Source organism: Dipodomys spectabilis, unplaced genomic scaffold, assembly GCF_019054845.1.
Source record: "Dipodomys spectabilis isolate Male_0828 unplaced genomic scaffold, ASM1905484v1 ptg000043l, whole genome shotgun sequence".
In the NCBI taxonomy this organism is placed as follows: Eukaryota; Metazoa; Chordata; class Mammalia; order Rodentia; family Heteromyidae; genus Dipodomys; species Dipodomys spectabilis.
The window spans coordinates 27,124,820-27,144,984 of record NW_024870720.1 but is presented as its reverse complement, the minus strand read 5'-3'; the positions used below and the strand labels follow the sequence as shown (position 1 = coordinate 27,144,984).

The 20,165-nt window shown below is 36.8% G+C and overlaps 1 protein-coding gene across 5 annotated transcripts in view; it reads right to left on the bottom strand.

The window, feature by feature from the left end:
• Nucleotides 1-20,165, bottom strand: part of Slc4a4 (solute carrier family 4 member 4) — a 315,411-nt gene that overhangs the window by 48,487 nt on the left and 246,759 nt on the right. For all 5 annotated transcript variants that reach the window (XM_042678216.1, XM_042678217.1, XM_042678214.1 and 2 more), the window contains one exon: nucleotides 17,135-17,326. In XM_042678216.1, coding sequence (XP_042534150.1) covers nucleotides 17,135-17,326 — 192 coding nt within the window. The remainder of the gene's footprint in view (nucleotides 1-17,134; nucleotides 17,327-20,165) is intronic.

Sequence of the window (20,165 nt, the reverse complement as noted above, 5' to 3'; positions counted from 1 at the left end):
TAGCCACTGCAGTATAAATGAAATAAACATCAGGATTTCACATATCAAGAAACTTAAGTCTGTACTTTGATTCAATAATATCCACTATAATCACAATTCAATAAAAGGAAAGTCCACTTTAGACTCTAGGGTTTTAGTGTTATAAACTCCAAGTCAGAGAGATTGGGGAGAGAAGAGATTTATTCTGGGTAATTTATCTAGATGGGGCTTACAGCTGTGAGTAGAAGTCTACTAGAAGAGGGTCAGCACTAGTGAAGCGATACTGCAGGAAAGCTAAGACTGCAATGATCACTAACAGCCCCTTCTCCCATCCTGCCTTAAAACTGGGCAGTGGCACAATGAGCTCTGCACTTGCAATGCTAAAACCACATGGGAAATATTATCCTAAATCTACTCCCTCTCTAAGTTGAAACTGAAGTCTGGATCTGACCTCAAGAAAGATGGGCAGATGAGTAGGAGGCAAGAAAACACACTGTAAGAAAAATGAGGGTGTACTTATTATCTTACTTATGTAACTGTAACCCTCTGTACATCACCTTGACAATAAAAAAAAAAAAAGAAAAATGATGGTAGGCCTCTAGAATCTACAGAGAGCATCTGTCTTTCAATCCATGACATCTGTCAGAAGAAAGAAAAAGCCAGTTCTGGTATAATTCCTGATGGCGAGAGGGGGACCATGCGTACAGAGGCTGTGTTTCCACCAGAAATGTCCATGCCTGGCTCAGTTCCAATTCAAGACATTTAAGCAGCACAAAGACCACTACGTATTTCAGAGGAAATACTAGATTAGATGGTGTTCAAACTCTTTAACTACAAAATTCACTAAGACTCAATTCTCAAAAGTACTTGACTCTGTCCTAGAGTATTCTTCACTACAACTCAAAAAATGTGCATTTTAAGAGAGGGTTCAGGTCCTAAAATGGAAGATTTTTTTGCATTAAGGTATAAGAATAAGATTTTGAAAAGAATCATTAGTAAATTGTGTGCATTAATTAGACCACCTAGAAATGGGATGTAAGAGCATTTGTCTTAGTGCATGGATTTTAATGCTATTGACCTTTCTGTGATGGACAAGCTTCATGAACATATTTTGCACCAGAGAATATGATCTCCTGTTCAAAATTACTTCTTCTGTCCATACTCTGTACCACCAGTAAAAATCCTTACAAATTGTTTTAGCCAATCATCACTTTCAATATTATTTTTATTAAGGATTAATTTTGTGGTCTATGTCTTTAAGAACTGAAGTATTTGCCATTACTTTTTAAGGTTTAACAGATGAAGTGATATTTATAATTAAACATCCTTTCGTCATTCTTCACAAAATAAATATGAAAAATACATTTAGATTAAAAGCAAATCTGAGGACCAATGCAATAGTTCACATCTTAATCCCAACTACCTAGGGACATAAATAGGAGGATCATAGCCAAAATAACATGTGACCCTATCTGAAAAAACAACTAAAGATCAAGGACTGAGAGTATGGGGCTGTCTAGCAAGTACAAGTTCATATACCACTATACTGAAATAAAAAAGCAAATGTGACTTAAAGATGACTTTCCTTGGTACAAAATACCACAGGAATTTAAAAATATGATCCTTGTCAGTGACAGCAAAGTCGATTTTTGAATGAGTTTCAATAGCACTCATGTGGTCTGATATTTAAACCAGACAAATGCCACCAAGTATTACTAACACTAAGATGGTATATGGAATATGTGACCCTTATTTCTTATTCATTTTTAATGCATTATTTGTTGTCATTTGACAAATTTTGCCATTCAACAAGACAGCTAAGAGGAAAAGAAAATGGAATGGGAATAATAGCTGATTTAAACTAAACACATCCAATTTTAATAGAATAGTAACAAGCCAAAATGTCAACCAAGAATCTTATTTCAAAAAATATAACTGCATATGGAATTCTAGCCTTTCCTGTGTTTTTCACAGGCAAACTCAAAATGTACCATCTAAAAGTAATGCTCATTATGATTTTATTAAAATTCTTTACTGTTTTGCACTCATGAGTCCTTCTTCAAAACCCCCCATTGACTTACATAGACCACACAAAGGTACTAATGTGCTTTCCCAGGAGATTATAAGTATGAATGGGACAAAAAGATTAACATGAGTCGTTCTCACCTGAAAAGACAAAAATGTAATATATCTGTGCACTCACATATATATTTGGTAACTGCTGTCAGGCCCATGAATTACTGATCTTTCTGTCCCTCATCAACTACTGTATCAAGCACATATAAGGCTACTATTTTGTTCTATATTGAACATAGCAATAATTTTAATAGCATAGTAGCTTTTAAGAAAAGGATAAACAAATTCCTGTACCATCTAACTATAGCATTGAAGGAGTTACAGCTGTTGCCTGGAATTTAGTGATTTTATTTACATTTAATACAACTGACAAATATATTTCAAATATAATTTAAAATAACTGACAATAATGTCAACATGTCTGAGATTCAGAATAGAAACTCATCCCTATGGTGGTTATGAGAAAATTAAGCATTTCTTTAAGAAAGGTAACTCATATGCCTGTTAGAGTTATCACCTGGCCACACTGAATATGACTATTGCAATATACCAATAATTTTGCTTAGCTATTTGGTTCTATGTTCTTCCAGTTTCTCCTGTCACAATTTTGCTCCCATTTCAAGCTCCTGTTTTTTTGTTTTTTGTCGGTCATGGGGCTTGAACTCTGGGCTTGGGCATTATTCCTGCGCTGTTCAGCTCAAGGCAAGCACTCTACCACTTGAGCCACAGCACCACATCCAGTTTTCTAGTGGTTTATTGGAGATAAGAGTTTCACGGACTTTCCTGCCTGGGCTGGCTTTGAACCGCAATCCTCAGATCTCAGCCTCCTGAGTAGCTAGGATTACAGGCGTGAGCCACTGGCTCTCGGCTCCTGTGTTTCTTTTGCTACCACAAATGCAGTATTAGCATCGCTTTCTTCTGCGATGTTGGGATGGGATTCTGGAAAAAAATTTTATGGTAATGCCCCAAGCCCTTTGCCACAGGAGATCACATCTTTCTGCTGTGACGCTCCTATTAGAAGTTTGATACTAAAAAAGTTCTGACTAAAGACTTGAGGCTGATGTAAAAGACTAACCATAGCGTGGGACATAAGACTTATAGACCGAAAATATAAGACATATAGACCCAAATACACTTAGAGAATGAGAACCTAAGTCGATAGAGGACCAGTATTCTATTCATGTCTGATCAAGTGTTAAGGTGTCTGTAAAAGAGCCTGATATATTAATCTTATAGATGGGAGATCAAAGGCAATCTATTTTGTCTTAAGTGTTTGCACTGATGGATTGCTAGTGGCTCCATCAGGGACAGAAAGAGTCCCTGACCCTGGTCTAGGCAAAGGCAATGAGGGCCAGAATGAAGGAAATCTAAGTATAAGTATAAAGTGGAAGATTATAGCAGAATAGTCAAGAGGATTGGAATAAGCTTAATATGAAAAAGGAAGCCACAATGCAGGTCTTAATCTATCATACCAGATTCATTATCTGTCCTTCTGCACCATTGTTTTTGCCTAAAAATGATGATCTGTGCAGTTTACGTCAGGTTCCTTTGCTTTCTGGCATTTAGCTGTGTCTGGCAACTATCACACAGACTAGCTACCAGAAGGAGAGTGAGAAAAATCCAGTTATTGATCACTCCAACTGGACCCTATTAGACGATTTCAGACAGGCTTAATCCCTCTATCCAAGTTCCTATCACCTGTCAAGATAACTCTACCCATCTTTCTCCTACTAGATTCTAGCCACCACTTCCTTTCCACTTCCTTTGGTCCCAGGATATATTTTTTATTTTTGGTCAGTCATGGGGCTTGAACTCTGGGCCTGGGCGCTGTCCCTGTGCTCTTTAGCTCAAGGCCAGTGCTCTACAGCTTGAGCCACAGAGCCACTTCTGGTTTTCGAGTGGTTTGTTGGAGATAAGAGTCTCATGGACTTTCCTGCCCGGGCTGGCTTTGAACCACGATCCTCAGATCTCAGCTTCCTGAGTAGCTAGGATTACAGGCATGAGCCTGTAATTATCTCCTGTAGCTTCCCCAATCTCATTTTGTAAACAATGTCTTTATTGAACTCTTCAATTTAAGCATATCATCTGCTTCCTGTTAGGACATGACACTAAATATGATTTTAAGATTTTGATCATGGGTAGCTCTGTATGAACAGATAAAGAATGCTAGGAGAGGGATGGGAAAGTGGCTCAGTGGTAGAGTGCTTGCCTTGCATGCATGAGGTGCCTTGCACCACATAAGCAGAAAAAGCCAGAAGTGGTAGAGTGCTTGCCTTGAGCTAAAGAGCTGAGGGAGGTCACCCAGGCTCAGAGTTCAGGCCCCATGACTGAAAAAAAAAAAAAAAAGAATGATAGGAGATAAATTGAATTGTTGAAAAAAGTAAAACATATTATGAATTTGCTGCAGAATTGTGAATCATCACATGAGAGATCAGCGATAGCTATAAAAGTAGACATAAACTAAAGGTAAAAGTAACCATTATGTTTCAGAAGAAACTTGTATGACTTGAACATTGGGATAAGCACTAACAGACATTATCACCAACCTTTGTATATTAGGCCAGTCATTAAAGATCACATTAGTAGTTAATGGTGGCACTGGCATGCAAACCTACAGTTTCTGAGTTCTATAGCTATGCTTTGCTCACACAAAGCAGTATTTGACTCTACTGGACTGGTTTTTATGACACAACTGCTACTAGAAATCTAGTGTACATCTATTTTCATGCTGGTTGGTGTCATCATTTTCAAGCAGTTTGCCATCTTAACTAGCAATTCACGCAAATGTACAGAAATGTGAGTACAAAATGGAAATGACTGGGTAAACTCAAGGAAAACATGACATTTTATTTGACAAGGCCACTGTCACTGTGCATTAGCATTTTGAGTGTTTAAAAGTTTCATGTGGCTTGTTGATATGAGGAGCTAAAAGGAATCATTTAGCCTTTATTATTTTCTAGCACTTAAATATTATCTTAGTGTGAATCATATGAAAAAATTATGAAATTTGTAGTCCAGAGGAAGATGGAGGAGAAGAAGCTGGAGGCTAAACAAGCTCTCATGTAGAAAACCTATTTTAGTGTTCCTATGAAAAGTCCAAGGCTAGAAAGTCACAGCAAGTGTGCCATCACAGTACAGAGAGTTTGGAAAAATTCAAGCAGGTTGGTTAAGGAGACAGATTCAAGTATGTGCAGCTCTGCGATGGTGGCAGTGCAGCCGCCATATCAACAGAGAAAGCCCAGGACAAAGGTGCCAGAGGCAGTGTGCAAGCAGAATTTACTCACTGCCAGCAAGAACTGACAAGGAGCAGAAATCTTCATCCTGCTGACCAAAGACAGCCACAGACCATGGACAGCCCGGACCAAGGGAAAGGCATGAGTACTACACAAGACATCCTCACTCCTTTTCAGGGAGCAGAGGTGGGAAGATAGCCCATCCCCCACCACCTGAGAAGAACTCCATCTCTGATACTTACAAAGACCCAGGCAGAGCAGCTAGCACCTGACTCAGGCCTTGAAAGAAGACAATAGGAGCCATTCAACAGGTCAAAGAAACCTGACATGCAGGGCTCAGCTCCACCCCAGGAGAAAGTTCCCTTCCCAGGAGAGGAAGCTCTGCCGATGGAGGAGTGACTTTCTTCACTGGGTAAATAGAGCCAGAGGCTGCCCCACTCCACTGTAGCACAGGCAGCAGACCCAGCTGAAGGAGGGTAAAAGAAAAACAATTGGAAACTCAGTAAACATAAATCCTGAGGATGGCTCCAGGCTGGGCTGTATGAGTGTCTCTAGAGTTAGCCCTCAGGGAAAAGCTACTAATTGTTGACAGCCTCAACCCTACCATAACCTAGCCCTATCACAGCAACTCCAAGCTAGAGAAAACAGCCATCTCCCTCTTTTGTGATACTCAAAGCAGATCACTCTCCCACTGAACTAGCCTGGGAGGAGGTTCATAAAGTCCCTGATAAGGCAGAGCTTAGTTCTGCCTGCTCAAACTGATTTAAGAAACCAAACAAGCCAAAGGAAAACCAAACACCACAAGCAGACCAGAGATTCTACCAAGAGACTGATTATGGACACAGGGGAGAGACAAGATCCACCCGCCAAAAAAAAAAAAAAAAAAAAGAAATCAAAGTACTCTTTTTTCTGCCTAATTTTTTTATTAAAAAATTGTTTTCTATTTTTTCATTATTTTTATTTTAGGTTTGTCGTGTTTTTAATATTCTTTTTACCCTTTTCCCTTTTGGTCCTTTCTGGTTTTTTGCTTTACTTAATTGTTGTTCTGCTCATCCCAATATACATTCCTGTCTTCAATTATTATTCATTGAGTGTATACTTAATTCAGATATCGATTACTCAATTCACAAACTCTCAGCCTTAACTCCCTTAATTGTAGTATTATTTCTTTGTACTTATATAATTTAAGTGTTTCATTTTTTTAATTTTTTATTTTACATTTTTCATTTTTCTTTATCTCTCTTCTCCTTTTCTTCTATCATTTTCCTCTCTCTGAATTTAGGTCTTGGTTATATTCCCCCTCTCCCTTTCCCTTCCCACATTCCTCTAATCTTATTTTCTCCTCACAATTTTCCCTAAACTTATTAATTTCTGGTCTGCTAACTCCTTCTTTGATTTTCTTAGTCCACTGATCCCTAGTTGTTTGTTGTTGAACTAGATTATATCTGTTGAACCAGATTGTATATATTCTCATTTTGACTGCGCCAATGAATCAGTGCAACTACAGAGCTCTGATTGATGTTTGCCTTAATATGGTGTTCTAGCATGGAATTGGTTTTGCTTTCATACCAAAACAGGCAGAACAAGCCAGAGAAACACAAGAAAAATGGCAAGTCCACATAGCTCAACTCCCCCATTCATGATAATCACAAAAAAAATCAGTTAATGAAAAATCCAGAGGAGAGTTCCCAAAATGCTCTACAAACAATACTAGTAAACATGCTGAATGAAAAAGCTGAAAACCTACAAAATACTCTGTGTGGGCACGATAGGGAAATCCGTGAGCTTAATGAGCCTAACCAAATTAATACAGGAATTTCGTGAGCTTGAGGAGGCTAATCAAAGATTAATAGAGGAATTGCATGAGCAGGATGAGAATAAACAAAGATTAATAGAGGCATTCATAGAGTCTACAAACAGAAAACTGGAAGAAGCCATGGAGGCCACAAAGGAAATGCCGAATGAAGCTCAACAGAAGGAAAGGGAGTCCAATGAAACTATAATCAATCAACTAATGGATTTGAAAATGAACACTAAAAACAAATTAAAGAGGTAAAGAAGTCCATACAAGATCTAAAACAAAGCTCCAACAAAGAATTTGAAGCCATCAAATCTGAGCAATTAGAAAGAAAGGAGATAAAAAACAAAGCAGAAAGTCTTGATAGTAGATTAGACATTGCAGAAAATCAAATATTAAAGACAGCTAGACATAGAGAAAGAGCAGACAAGTATTCAAGACAAATCCAAGAAATATGATAGATCTATTCAACATTTAGAAGACACCATCAGAAGGCCTCATTTAAGGCTAATAGGTGTAGAGGAGGGCCTAGAGACCTAAATTAAAGGTCTAGGAAATTTATTTAACAAGATCCTCACAGAGAACTTCCCAAACATGAAAAAAAAAAAAAAAGGCCCATTCAGATACAGAAGCCTTTAAAATCCCAAATAGACTAGACCAGAACAAGACATCCCACTGTCACATTATAATCTGCACAGGATCAATTCAGACCAAGGAAAGGATCCTTAAAGCTTTCAAAGAGAAAAGATCAATCACCTAGAAAGGGAAACCAATCAGAACAACTTCAGATTTCTCAGCAGAGACAAAGCAAGAAGAACCTGGAATGATGTATGCCATGCTCTAAAGACAAACAACTATCAACCAAGAATACTGTACCCAGCTAAACTCTCCTTCATGATTGAAGGTCAAATAAAAACCTTCCATATCAAAGAAAAACTAAAACAATATATTTCCACCAAACCAGCCCTACAAAAGGTCCTTAAACATGTCCTACACATAGAAAACCAACAAGAGCACAATAAAGACCAAGAAACAGCCCCCAAACAGAGAATACAAGAATCATAGGAAGAACCCAGTTGGAAGAGCCCCCAAGAAGGTGGAAAACATGGCAGGAATTACCAAAAACTTCTCAGTCCTAACTCTCAATATTAATGGACTTAACTTGCCAATTAAGTGACATAGACTGTCTAGTTGGATTACAAAGCAAGATACGGTGCCTTCAAGAGACACACCTTGGCCACAAAAACAAACATATTCTGAAAGTGAAAAGCTGGAATAAGATCTACCAAGCAAACAGCCCCCCAAAACAGATGGGAGTCACAATCCTAATACAGATAAAATAGATTAAATTAAAATTAGCGAGAAGAAATAAAAAGGTCATTAAATACCAATTAAGGGAGCTTGCCTTCAGAAGGATAATACAATTCTAAACATCTATTCACCTAATAAGGGCGTACCTAAATTTATCCAAGAAATACTACTTTCCCTCAAATCTCACACTGATCCAAAGACATTAATTGTTGGGGACTTTAACACATCACTATCCCCACTGGATAGACAAAAACAACACAGACACCTCAGATCTAAACAACTGCATACATCAACTAGACTTAAAATACATCTTCCGAATAATTCACCCAGCAGCATCAGAACACACATTCTTTTCAGCAGCACATGGAACATTCCCCAAAATAGGCCAAATTTTAGGTCACAAAGCAAACTTGTCCAAATTCAGAAACGCTGAAATTATGCCCTGCATTCTCTCAGACCACAAGGGAATGAAATTAGAATTCAACACCAAAAGCCACCAAAGTACAACACTGTTGAACCACCAGTGGGTCATAGAAGAGATTAGGAAGGAAATTCAAATGTTCATGATATTTAACAAAAATGAACACACAAATTACCAGCTCCTCTGGGACACAGCAAAGGCAGTACTCAGAGGCAAGTTTATAGCTCTGAGTTCCTACATCAACAAATTAGAGAGATCTGAAACCAACAATTTAATGAGGCACCTGAAGCTCCTTGAAAAAGAGGAACAAGCTATAAACCAATCCAACAGATGGAAACAAGTATTTAAATTAAATCAGAATTTAAAAATTACAGTCTAAAAAAACATAGAATCAACAAAACAAAGAGTTGGGTCTTCAAAAAATTAATGAAATTGACGGACTCTTAGTAAATTTTATTAGAAAAAAGAAGAGAACACACCCAAATAAAGAACTTCAGAGATGAGAATGGAAACATCACCACAGAAACAACCAATATACAGAACATTGTAACTAAGTATTTCTCAAATCTTTATGCTAATAAGTTTGAGAATCTGGTTGAAATGGAAGAATTTCCAGCAAATACTGATATGCCCAAACTAAACCAAGATGGGTCAACCAACTTACCAGACCCATATCAAACATCAAAATAGAAATAGCAATGAGACCTTCCAGCCAAGAAAAACCCAGGACTCAGATGGTTCACTGATAAATTCTACAAGGCCTTCAAAGCAGAACTCACACCAATACTCCTCCAATTCTTCTATGAAATTGAAAGTTCACTAACAAACTCCTGCTACAAAGCCATCATAACCCTCATCCCCAAACCAGACAGGACTCATCAAAGAAAGAGAACTATAGACTCATTTCTTTGATAAACATTGATGCAAAACTTCTCAACAAAATTTTGGCCAATTCACTTCAACAGCTCATCAAAAAAAACTCTACAACACAATCAAACAGGATTCATTTCAGGGAAGCAAAGCCAGTTCAATATACACAAATCAATTAATGTAATTCATCACACCAACAAGAGCAAAGATAAGAACCACATAATTATCTTGATAGATGCAGAAAAAGCATTTGACAAGATCCAACAACCCTTTATGATGAAAGCTTTGGAAAAACTAGGAATCCATGGAACATTCCTGAAAATAATAAAGGCTGTGTTAACAAACCTACAGCCAGCATTATACTTAATGGTGAGAAGTAAAGATATTTCCTCTAAATTCAGGATGTCCACTCTCTCCATTTCTCTTCAATTTAATATTAGAATGCCTAGCTACAACAATAAGAAAAAATGCACTCCCTTATGACCCAGCAATCCCACGTTTGGGCATTTACCCAAATGTTCACAAAGAAGACCACACTAAAGGTACCAGCATGACCATGTTTATTGCAGCATTATTTACCATAGCTAAGATATGGAACCAACCCAGATGCCCCTCAGTAGATGAATGGATCAAGAAAATGTGGTATATATACACAATGAAATTCTATGCCTCCATCAGAAAGAATGACATTGCCCCATTTGTTAGGAAATGGAAAGACTTGGAAAAAATTATATTAAGTGAAGTAAGCCAGGCCCAAAGAAACATAGGTCCCATGGTTTCCCTTATTTGCAATACCTAGTTTATGTCTGAGTCAAGCAGAAAAGGTCAGATAAGTTGATGTTAGGGAAATAAACCCTAAGATATGTATTCAAATGTTTTTTTTCTTTCATGTGATGGTTTCTAACACATTTATAAGATTACTTCTTTGTTGCTTTGTATGTCCCTCCCCCACGGTATAACCCCTGCTTTCACTGTATTTGATATTGGTATAATTTGTGGATGGGAAGGGCAAAAACGAATTGTTTAAATAGGGATACAGGTGGCCTCATTGCAACAATGAGATGTACAAGTTGTTATGTCGAAAAAGAACTTTACAACTTTGGTGGGGGGGAGGAGGATTGGGTGGGGGAACAGGGTGGCGGGGAAGATGGGAAGGGATGGGAAGGGAAAACAGAGGAGAAGGGGAAACAGACGAGGAGGCTACAATGCTTGATAAGAAATGTACTCATTATCTTGCCCATATAATTGTAACCCCTCTGTACAGTATTTTCACAATAAAAAAAATGCAAATATAAAGGGGTTCCAAGTAGGGAAAGATGAAGTAAAACTCTCCTTATGTGAAGAGCACATCATCTTGTATTTAGTTATTTGTTTATTTATTTATTTTTGTCTGCTGTGGGGCTTGAACTCTAGGCCTGGGAGCTGTCCCTCAGTTCTTCAATTCAAGGTGAATGCTCCATCACTTGAGCCACAGTGACACTTCTGGTTTTCTGAGTGGTTTATTGGAGATAGGAGCCTCACGGACTTTCATGCCTGGGCTATCTTTGGACCATGATTCTCAGATCTCAGCCTCCTGAGTAGCTAGGATTACAGGCATGAGCCACCAGCTCCCAGCTGATGATCTCGTGTTTAATGAATCCCACGGACTCTACTCCCAAGTTACTTGAGCTGATCCGAAACTTTGGCAAAGTAGCAGGGTATAAAAATAACCCTAAAAAAATGGCTTTTCTGTATGCCAATAATGAGAAGAGCACAGCTGAAATCAGGAAAGCAATTCCTTTTCTAATAGCCCAATAAAAAATAAAATACCTAGGAGTTAACTAAAGAAATGAAGGACCTCTATGGTGAAAATTTTAAAAACATGAAGAAGGAAATTAAAGCAGAATTTAGGAAGTGGATAATCTTCTATGCTCCTGGATTGTGAGGATTAACATTGTGAAACTGGCAATACTGCCAAAGGCTATCTACAAATTCAATGTGATACCTAACAATATTCCAACCTCATTCTTAAGTGAAATAGAAGAAGCAATCCAAAAATTCATATGGAACAATAAAAGACCCGGAACAGAAAAAATGATCCTTAACAGAAAGAACAGGGCGGGAGGAATATCAATACCATTTTTTAAATTCTACAAAACCATAGTAATCAAAACAGCTTGGTATAGGCACAAGAACAGACCTGAGGACCAATGGAATAGAACTGAAGATCCAGAAATGAACCCACAGATCTATAGCCACCTAATCTTCGATATGGGAGCTAAAAAAAAATAGAATGGAAGAAAGATAGTTTCTTTGGTAAACAGTGCTGGCAAAATTGGTTAACTAGTTGTAGAAAACTAAAGCTAGATCCTTATATATCACCCTGCACCAGAATCAATTTCAAATGGATCAAAGACCTCAGAGTCAAAGCAGACACTCTGAAAACATTACAGGATGGAATAGGAGAAACCCTAGGTCTCCTTGGCACAGGCAGAAATTTTCTTAATAGAGATCCAGAAACACAACAAATCAAAGAAAGGTTGGACAAATGGGATTGCATGAAATTGCAGAGCTTCTGCATGACAAAGGACATAGCTAGCAAGATCAATAGAAAGCCCATGGAATGGGAGAAGATCTTCACTAGCCATACAATGTACAAGGGTCTCATATCTAAAATACACCTTGAACTCAAAAAATTAAATCCCCCAACAACAAATCCTCAAAGAAACAACTTCCCAATAAATAAGTGGGCTAAAGACTTAAAGAGAAACTTCTCTGAAGAGGAAAGAAGGATGGCCAATAGACACATGAAGAAATGCTCAACCTCCCTAGCCATAAAAGAAATGCAAATCAAAACAACATTGAGATACCACCTCACCCCAGTTAGAATGGCTATAATCAAGAACTCTAATAACAACAGATGTTGGAGGGGATGTGGACAGAAGGGAACCTTACTACATTGTTGATGGGAGTGTAAACTTGTTAAACCACTTTGGAATGCAGTATGGAGGTTCCTCAAAGACTCCACATAGAGCTCCCCTATGACCCAGCAATCCCACTTCTGGGTATTTACCCAAATGATCACAAACAAGACCATACTAAAGCTACTAGCACAGCTATGTTGACAGCATGATCTTATCAAAGAAAATCCTAAAGATTATATTCACAGGTATTCTTGCGCATGTGCACGCGTGCACAAACACACACACACACAGAACTGATACACTCAGTAAAGTTGTGATATAAAAATTAATATATGAAAATCAAGTATTAATATATATTAACAATCTAAAAACAAAATCAGGAAACTAGTCCTATTTACAATAGCTACAAAATAATAAAATATGTAGGAATATACTCACTCAAGTAGGTAAATGAGTTATAATTTGAAATCTGTAAAGAATTTGTTAAAGAAACTGGTAACATAAATAAATCGATAGCCTATGTTCATGATTAGAAATAATACTAATAAAATGTCCATACTACTCAAAGATATCGAGTGCAATCCATATAAAAATTCCAATGTTATTTTTCACAGAAACAGGGAAAATAATCTTAAAATTTGTATGGAAACACAAGAGGTCCAACATACCCAAAGCAATTTTGAGTAAAAAGAACAAATCTGGAGTCATTGCAACACCTGGCTTCAAAATATACCGTGAAGTTAGAGTAAACAAATTATATTGGTTGTAAAAAGATAGCCAGTGCCAGTGGCTCACACCAGTAATCCTGCTACACAGGAGGCTGAGATATGAGGATCACAGTTTGAATCCAGTGATGGCAGGAAAGTCTGTCAGACTCTTATCTCCAATAAACTACTAAAAACAGCTAGAAGTACAGCTGTGGCTCAAGGGCACTAACTAGCCTTGAACAAAAGAAGCTCAGGGACAGCACCCAGACCCCAAGACTGGTATACACACATACACAAAGAAAGATATATAGACCAAGAGAATAGACAGAACAGAAATAAACTCACATTCACAGTTGACTGAGTTTTCAATCTAGGTGCTAAGAACCACATATTGGGGGGAGGAACATTTCTTTAATAAGCAATATTGAGAAACTAGACATTCAAAGTAGAAGAAAAAAACTGGACCTTCACCTTCTATCATGTATGAAAGTCACCCAAATGGATTGAATACTTAAATATGTAACCTTAAACCTTACTTTTTAATAAAACATGATTTTTTTTCCAAATCTTTCCATTTCCTTATATATAGGGCAGTATCATTCTTTCTGATGGAAGCATAGAATTCCAAAGAAACAGATCCCATGGTTTTCCTTAGTTGCAATAATCAGTATACATCTAGGATAATCTTAGTAGATGAGCAGAATAGCTCAATAGCCATGTACATATAACCATATAAGATGATGCTAAGCAAAATGAACTCCAAGACATGGACATAAGAGGTTTTTCTTTGCTGTTTTTTTTTTTTTTTTAATGTGCTATGTGATTTCTTGTTTCTTTTGTGTGTTCTTCTCCCTATAGTTTATCCTTTGTTGTCACTGTATTTGATTTTTGGTGTCCTGAGTATTGCATATATGTTTATATGAATTAGGGAAGGGAAGGGAAACAACAAAATGGTGAAATAAAGGACAAGCAATACTTGCAAGACAATATGGTGGAAATGATCTGTACAACTTGGGGAGGGGGATGGGCGAAGGAAAAGAGGGAGAAAACTGAGGGAGGGGAAAACAAGTTCAACAAGAAATGTACTTATTACCTAACTTATGTAACTGTAGCCCCTCTGTATACCATCTTGACAAAAATAAATAAATAAATAATAAAAAATAAAGCACTGGGGAAAAGCTTGATTGTGTTAATTCAATCAAAGATTAGTGTTATTCTCAAGGAAACTAACGTTAGTATGCTTTTTTTGTAGATCTGAATCCTAAAAAAAAAGCAGGAAACAAAAGCAAAAGTAGACAAGTAAGATTTCATTAAACTAAAATGCTTCCACCTAGCAGAGAAACATTCAACAGAGTAACAAAATATTCTATGAGGGAATCATATTTACAAATCATACATATGGTACGGGATTACTATCTTGAATATATAACTAACTCAATAACAAACATTAACTTGGTTAAAAATGGACAAAGCACTTAACAGAGATTTCTTAAAAGGCAACAAACAAATGGCCAATAGTCCTAAGGGGAAAAAAAAAATACTTAGTATCACCAATCACCAAGGAAATGTAAATTAAATCCACACTGAGCTATGACTTCACACATTAAAATGGCTATTATCAAAAAGACAAAAGTGTTAGCAAGGCTGTGAAAAAAAGACAAAAGGAACCCCTGTAAGTCTTTCCATGGGAATGTAACTTAGAGTAGCCATTATGGAAAACAGTTGGGAGTTTCCCTCCCAAATGTAAAGGTAAAACTATGATGTGATCATCCAGCAATTCTAATACTCAGTATATATCCAAAGGAAATGAAAGCAGTATGTCAAAGACTGTCCTCCCATGTTTTCTCAATAACCAAGATCTAGATAATCAATATAGGATAATGTGGTACATACTCTTCAGCCTTAAAATAGAAGAAATAATTTAATTTGAGACAACATGGAACAACTTGAAGGACATTATTCTAAGTGAAATAAGCTAGGCACAAAAAGACAAACAATGCATGATCTCATTCATATATGGAAATTTAAAATGTCAAAGTCATAGAAGTAGAGAGTAGGGATGAAGGATGTTGGACAGGAAGAGATCTTGAGATCCAATAATACAGCATGTTGAATAGAGTTAATGTCTTATATTTCAAAATTTCTAAGAGTAGATCTTAACTGTTCTCATCCCAAAATATGACTTAACTGAGATTATGTTAATTAGCTTAGTGCCACTGTTCCACAATGTCTGTTAAAATTAAAAATAGAAAATATAATTGAAGTTTCTTCATGTTTAAAGTTGTAACAAGATTTATTTTGCAAATTACAACTTACAAATACTAACAAATTTTCTACTTTTCCACTTACAGTGCTTAAATAACATTAAGACTTTGACAGGTGGTAATGATCTATAAAATAAAATAAAAACCAAGCTACCAGTGAACCGATAATGACAAAGGGAAAATCTCAACCTGGAAGAAATGATCTTCAAAAACTTTACATAGGAACTATTTCTATATAATGCTGTACCAGACAAAGTGAAGCAAGGAAACACATTTCCCAGAGCGGATGTTGGGTCATGATGCAAAATGCATTCAGGAGCAGGAAGGTAATCTGCCTTGGTGATGCAGAGCAGAACATTGTGAAAACAAAGACCAGCTACGAAGTGCATGTTCTAGAACTTGTAAGACTTCAAATGTGTATGTGTGTGGTACATGTGTGTGTGTGTGTGTGTGTGTGTGTGTGTGTGTGTGTGCATTACACACAGTGTGCTGAACAACAAATGACTGGGGTTGAATTCTTCCCATGAACCGCCATTTTACAATATCGATGGGGAGACCACGAGGAATGCTTCATTTTACATTTCCATTTATGGAAAATTTCTCATTCCTTGGGCCATTTAGTTCTAGACATTTCATTATCAACCCTTCCCTTTACTTTCCATATGAGAAGAAAAATGAGAAGACTCCAAAATTTCTGGGGTGAAATGAACATAGTAATTTAAGTTTCATTGCCTAAGAACTGGAAAAGAGAAACTACATCTCATCTTCTAAAATTCAACCTAGAGGACAGATTTCATGGGATTCCAGTTATCTAGAGCAGACACTGATATAAATCAGGTGTACTCAAGATTACATAATACATATTGAAATCCTACACACAAAGAACTGAACAGTAAAGGAAAAGATTATCTTAGTTTTATTCTGAAGGCAAAATCAAAATTCATTAACTATACACTGGCCTCATCCCTCAGTTTCCCAAAGAACCATCAGAGTATTGAATTTAAGACCACCTCAGAGAGAGGATGTTTGCACAACCCAGTTAAATTATTAGTACTGCAACATTCATCATTATGCAATGAAAGTGTGGCTTGGATGACACCAATACCAACATAACACCGCTTCGTTAACTCCTGCAATTTATAACTCAAGTACTAAAATACCTGTTCAGCCCATGAACCAAAAAAAAAAAAACCCTCCCTTGATTACACAAAATCAAAACATCTGGTTAATATAGAAAGAATTTTTGTTTATGTATTCAAACATTAGATATGAAAAGGTCTTTTTCTTCACTCATGTATTTTTAGATAGAATAAATCTCACTGTTTCCTTTTAGTATGTTCAGAGTTAGGACAGAATTTATGACAAAATTATGCAAGCAAATCTTGGGAAAGTTTTTCAAAACATACTACAATTATGTTAAGTATGCATCCCACATACGCAAACACTGGGATGCAATTTTTTTAAGTGAACAAAACTGTATCAGATAAGTTGAATTTAGGTGCCTCCCTCACCCATTTTGTAAAATTACATTATTGTTGAGACAGTGATAACATTTCAATCTCAGCTACTTACTGTGGTTGGAAAATAGCGACTTGTTTTGAATTTTTTCAGAGCCATAGAAGAGGTGTAGGTGCCGAAGAAAAGGATGAAAGACATGAGTGTGATATCTGGAACAAAACTGCAGTTGTTCCCCACAAGCTTTCCTCCATATTTCAAACACTCCTTTGTTGACAAATATGCCCAGTGAACGGTAGAATTATGATACTGAAAAAGAAAAACATCCATTTATGATTTTTTTTTAAAGAGAACACTGATGTATCCAAGGCAGCTTTGGATATCTGAGGGTCTTTACAAGGATTATACTAGACATTTCTGTAAAATGGTCTGAAGACAGCCACTGAAGGATGTAACTTGACCAGGTATAAGTAGAATAAAAGGAGTGAGGGGGGAGAACTGGAAGGAAACAAGGAGGCTGGCAATTACACAATGGGTTACAATCACCCAATTGTTCAATAGAAACAAGCCACAAAGTCCTTCTTTCCTTCCGGCCTTCCTGAGAGTAAACTGAGACACATGAATATCCTAATTCTCAAAATGTGAACCTCTCTCAAATACATTTATTGTTTAAGAAGCATTTAACTTTTATCATGCGTCTTATGTGTCTACCTTAAGGCTCAAGAAACACTCTTGAAAGTTGCACTTCCACAACTAGGTCGTTTCCTGTCTAAATAAGTTCAGTGAGAAGAGGGGGGAAAACCCGAGCAACAATGAAAATGTGCCTGGTCCCAGCCTTTCCAGTTGCAAACCTAATGCAGCAGAGCCCTGATCTCCACTGCAGGTCGGCATTATGAGTAACCGTTATTGGAATGGCTGTGATACAGCCATGTAAAGGACACCCAGCCCTGTGTTACATGACACTATCAGTTTTCGTGTAGTGCTATTAGGTGGCCAGTGCTGTACTTCTCTCTAGCAACTCACCTTTCTTCCTCTTTCCTATTAAGATTGCACAGAATGATCCTTCTGCTAGGATAGCAGGTAGAGCAGGTAAAGCCAAAGCACTCTTCTCCACCTGCTTTCAGTAGTAGTTGCTATCAATTCATATCTGGCCATAGAACTAACTGCCTTTACTCACCCACATGCTACCTTACCTAGAATGTGATAACCAACACTAACAAAGGGTAAAAACTGTTCCCTTTGTCTCTGAGTAGAAGCAAGCCTGTGGTATAATTTATGCTCCAGAAGGGGGCTTCCCAGTGAAATCAGGCTGATACAAATCTCTGCTGAGACCACATCTTTGTTTAATTCCTACCCTGTCCTAAACTGCGTCTCTCCTTTTGTTTGTATTGAGCTCATCCTCTCAACTAATTAAATGCGCCTGAAATTCATATATATGAATCTGCTTCTAGAACAGCCAAGTTGCTTTGGTTACTGGCCAAGTGAAAGCTAATGGCCTCTAGGCCTTAGGAATTTTTCCTAGAGTATGACTGTTTGAAGGAAACTCAAAAATAATTTCTCACCCTTTGTGTTCAATAGTGCCAAAATATGGTTGTTTGCTGTGATGGAAATTTTCAAGTGGCTCATTCCCTTACTTCACAAGATTTCTGCGCAGCTATTTTTAATATATGAATATTGTTAAATATTTATACTTTAATTGAGTTTCTGTTGCTGTAGGGAGCTTCTGTATGCTGTGACAATAATGATAGTTTTCTGAGAGATATTTTCAAAAATTTACCAATGCCAGTGCGATTGGGTACAAAAGAATGGATATCTCATCTTGGAAATATTCTTTTTCTGAGAATGAAATTATTTAGGAGTGCTTAAAAGAATTCTAAATCTTGAGCAACAATTGTCATCTGCATGAAGAATAATGGGTGGGTGCATGTGTACATCCCCAGGTTTGTACCTGTGTTTGCATGTATATGCAGTAATTCTTTAAAAAATTTATTATTAAGGTATGTACAGAGGAATTACAATTATATAAGTCAGATAATGAGTATGTTTCCTTTTGAACATTATCACCCACTACCTCATTCTCTCCCAGATTTTCCCCTCCCATTTCCCCTCCTTCACCAAGTTGTTGGAAATAGTCTTAAGTATCTACAAAACTTGCAACCTGTTTTGTCCAGCGCTAATAAGTATGTTGTCTCCTTATATGCAATTAATGTGGAAAGATAAATTTCTTCTCCCCTTTACAGGCAAGAGTTCTGCCTCACACCTAACAAATCATTGACGGCTTTTATTATTCTATGAATTCTCATGAGTCAAGGGATCCATCCATTAAAAAAAGCCAAAAATATTTCATACTTTTTACAACTCAAAAGGTAAAAATTCTTACATAGTTCAGTAAAATTATCAACTTTGATTTTAGAAGTATTTTTCTATATTAACTTCAACTTGTTAAGCAGAGTATTTGCATAACAACTCTTTTATTAAACCCTACTTCTGAAAGGTGAGTGTGTCTCATTTAGATTTCTGAATATGGATGCTTTCAAGAAGAAAAAGAGTTAATTTTTAGAGGTCATAAGAAGAAACCCATTTTTTGTTTTAAAGTCAACAAGAATGTACCCTAATTCCACTTCAACAATTTACTATCCAGAGAATCCTTCTTAATAGGCAGAGCTCCCACAGAGCCATAAATACATTGAAATCCCAACACGTGGTTTTTTTTTTTTTATTTTCTTACAAAGATTCACGTTGAAGTGAAAACTATATAAATGCACGTGAAATTACAGACTTTTTTTTTCTTGCTTACATAAAGTATGCTGTAAGCCCTGAGTGATTTTGAACTGTTATACTAAAACTTTGGCCTCTAAATCCTGTCCACCACTAAAGCTTGAAGCATACAACTTTTAGAAAACACATACATACCTCAGCATACATAATATTTCAAAACACAAAGCTTCCTACTCTCATTTTTGTTGACTTTAAAACAAAAAAGGGTTACTTCTTCTGACCTCTAAAAATTAACTCTTTTTTTCTTGAAAGCATCCATATTCAGAAATCTAAATAGTTAATAAAAATAATTTCAATACCACTCAAAAGATATCTATCTGGCCAGATGTGATAGTACATGTCTGTAACCCCTGCTAGGCAGGGAAGGAGG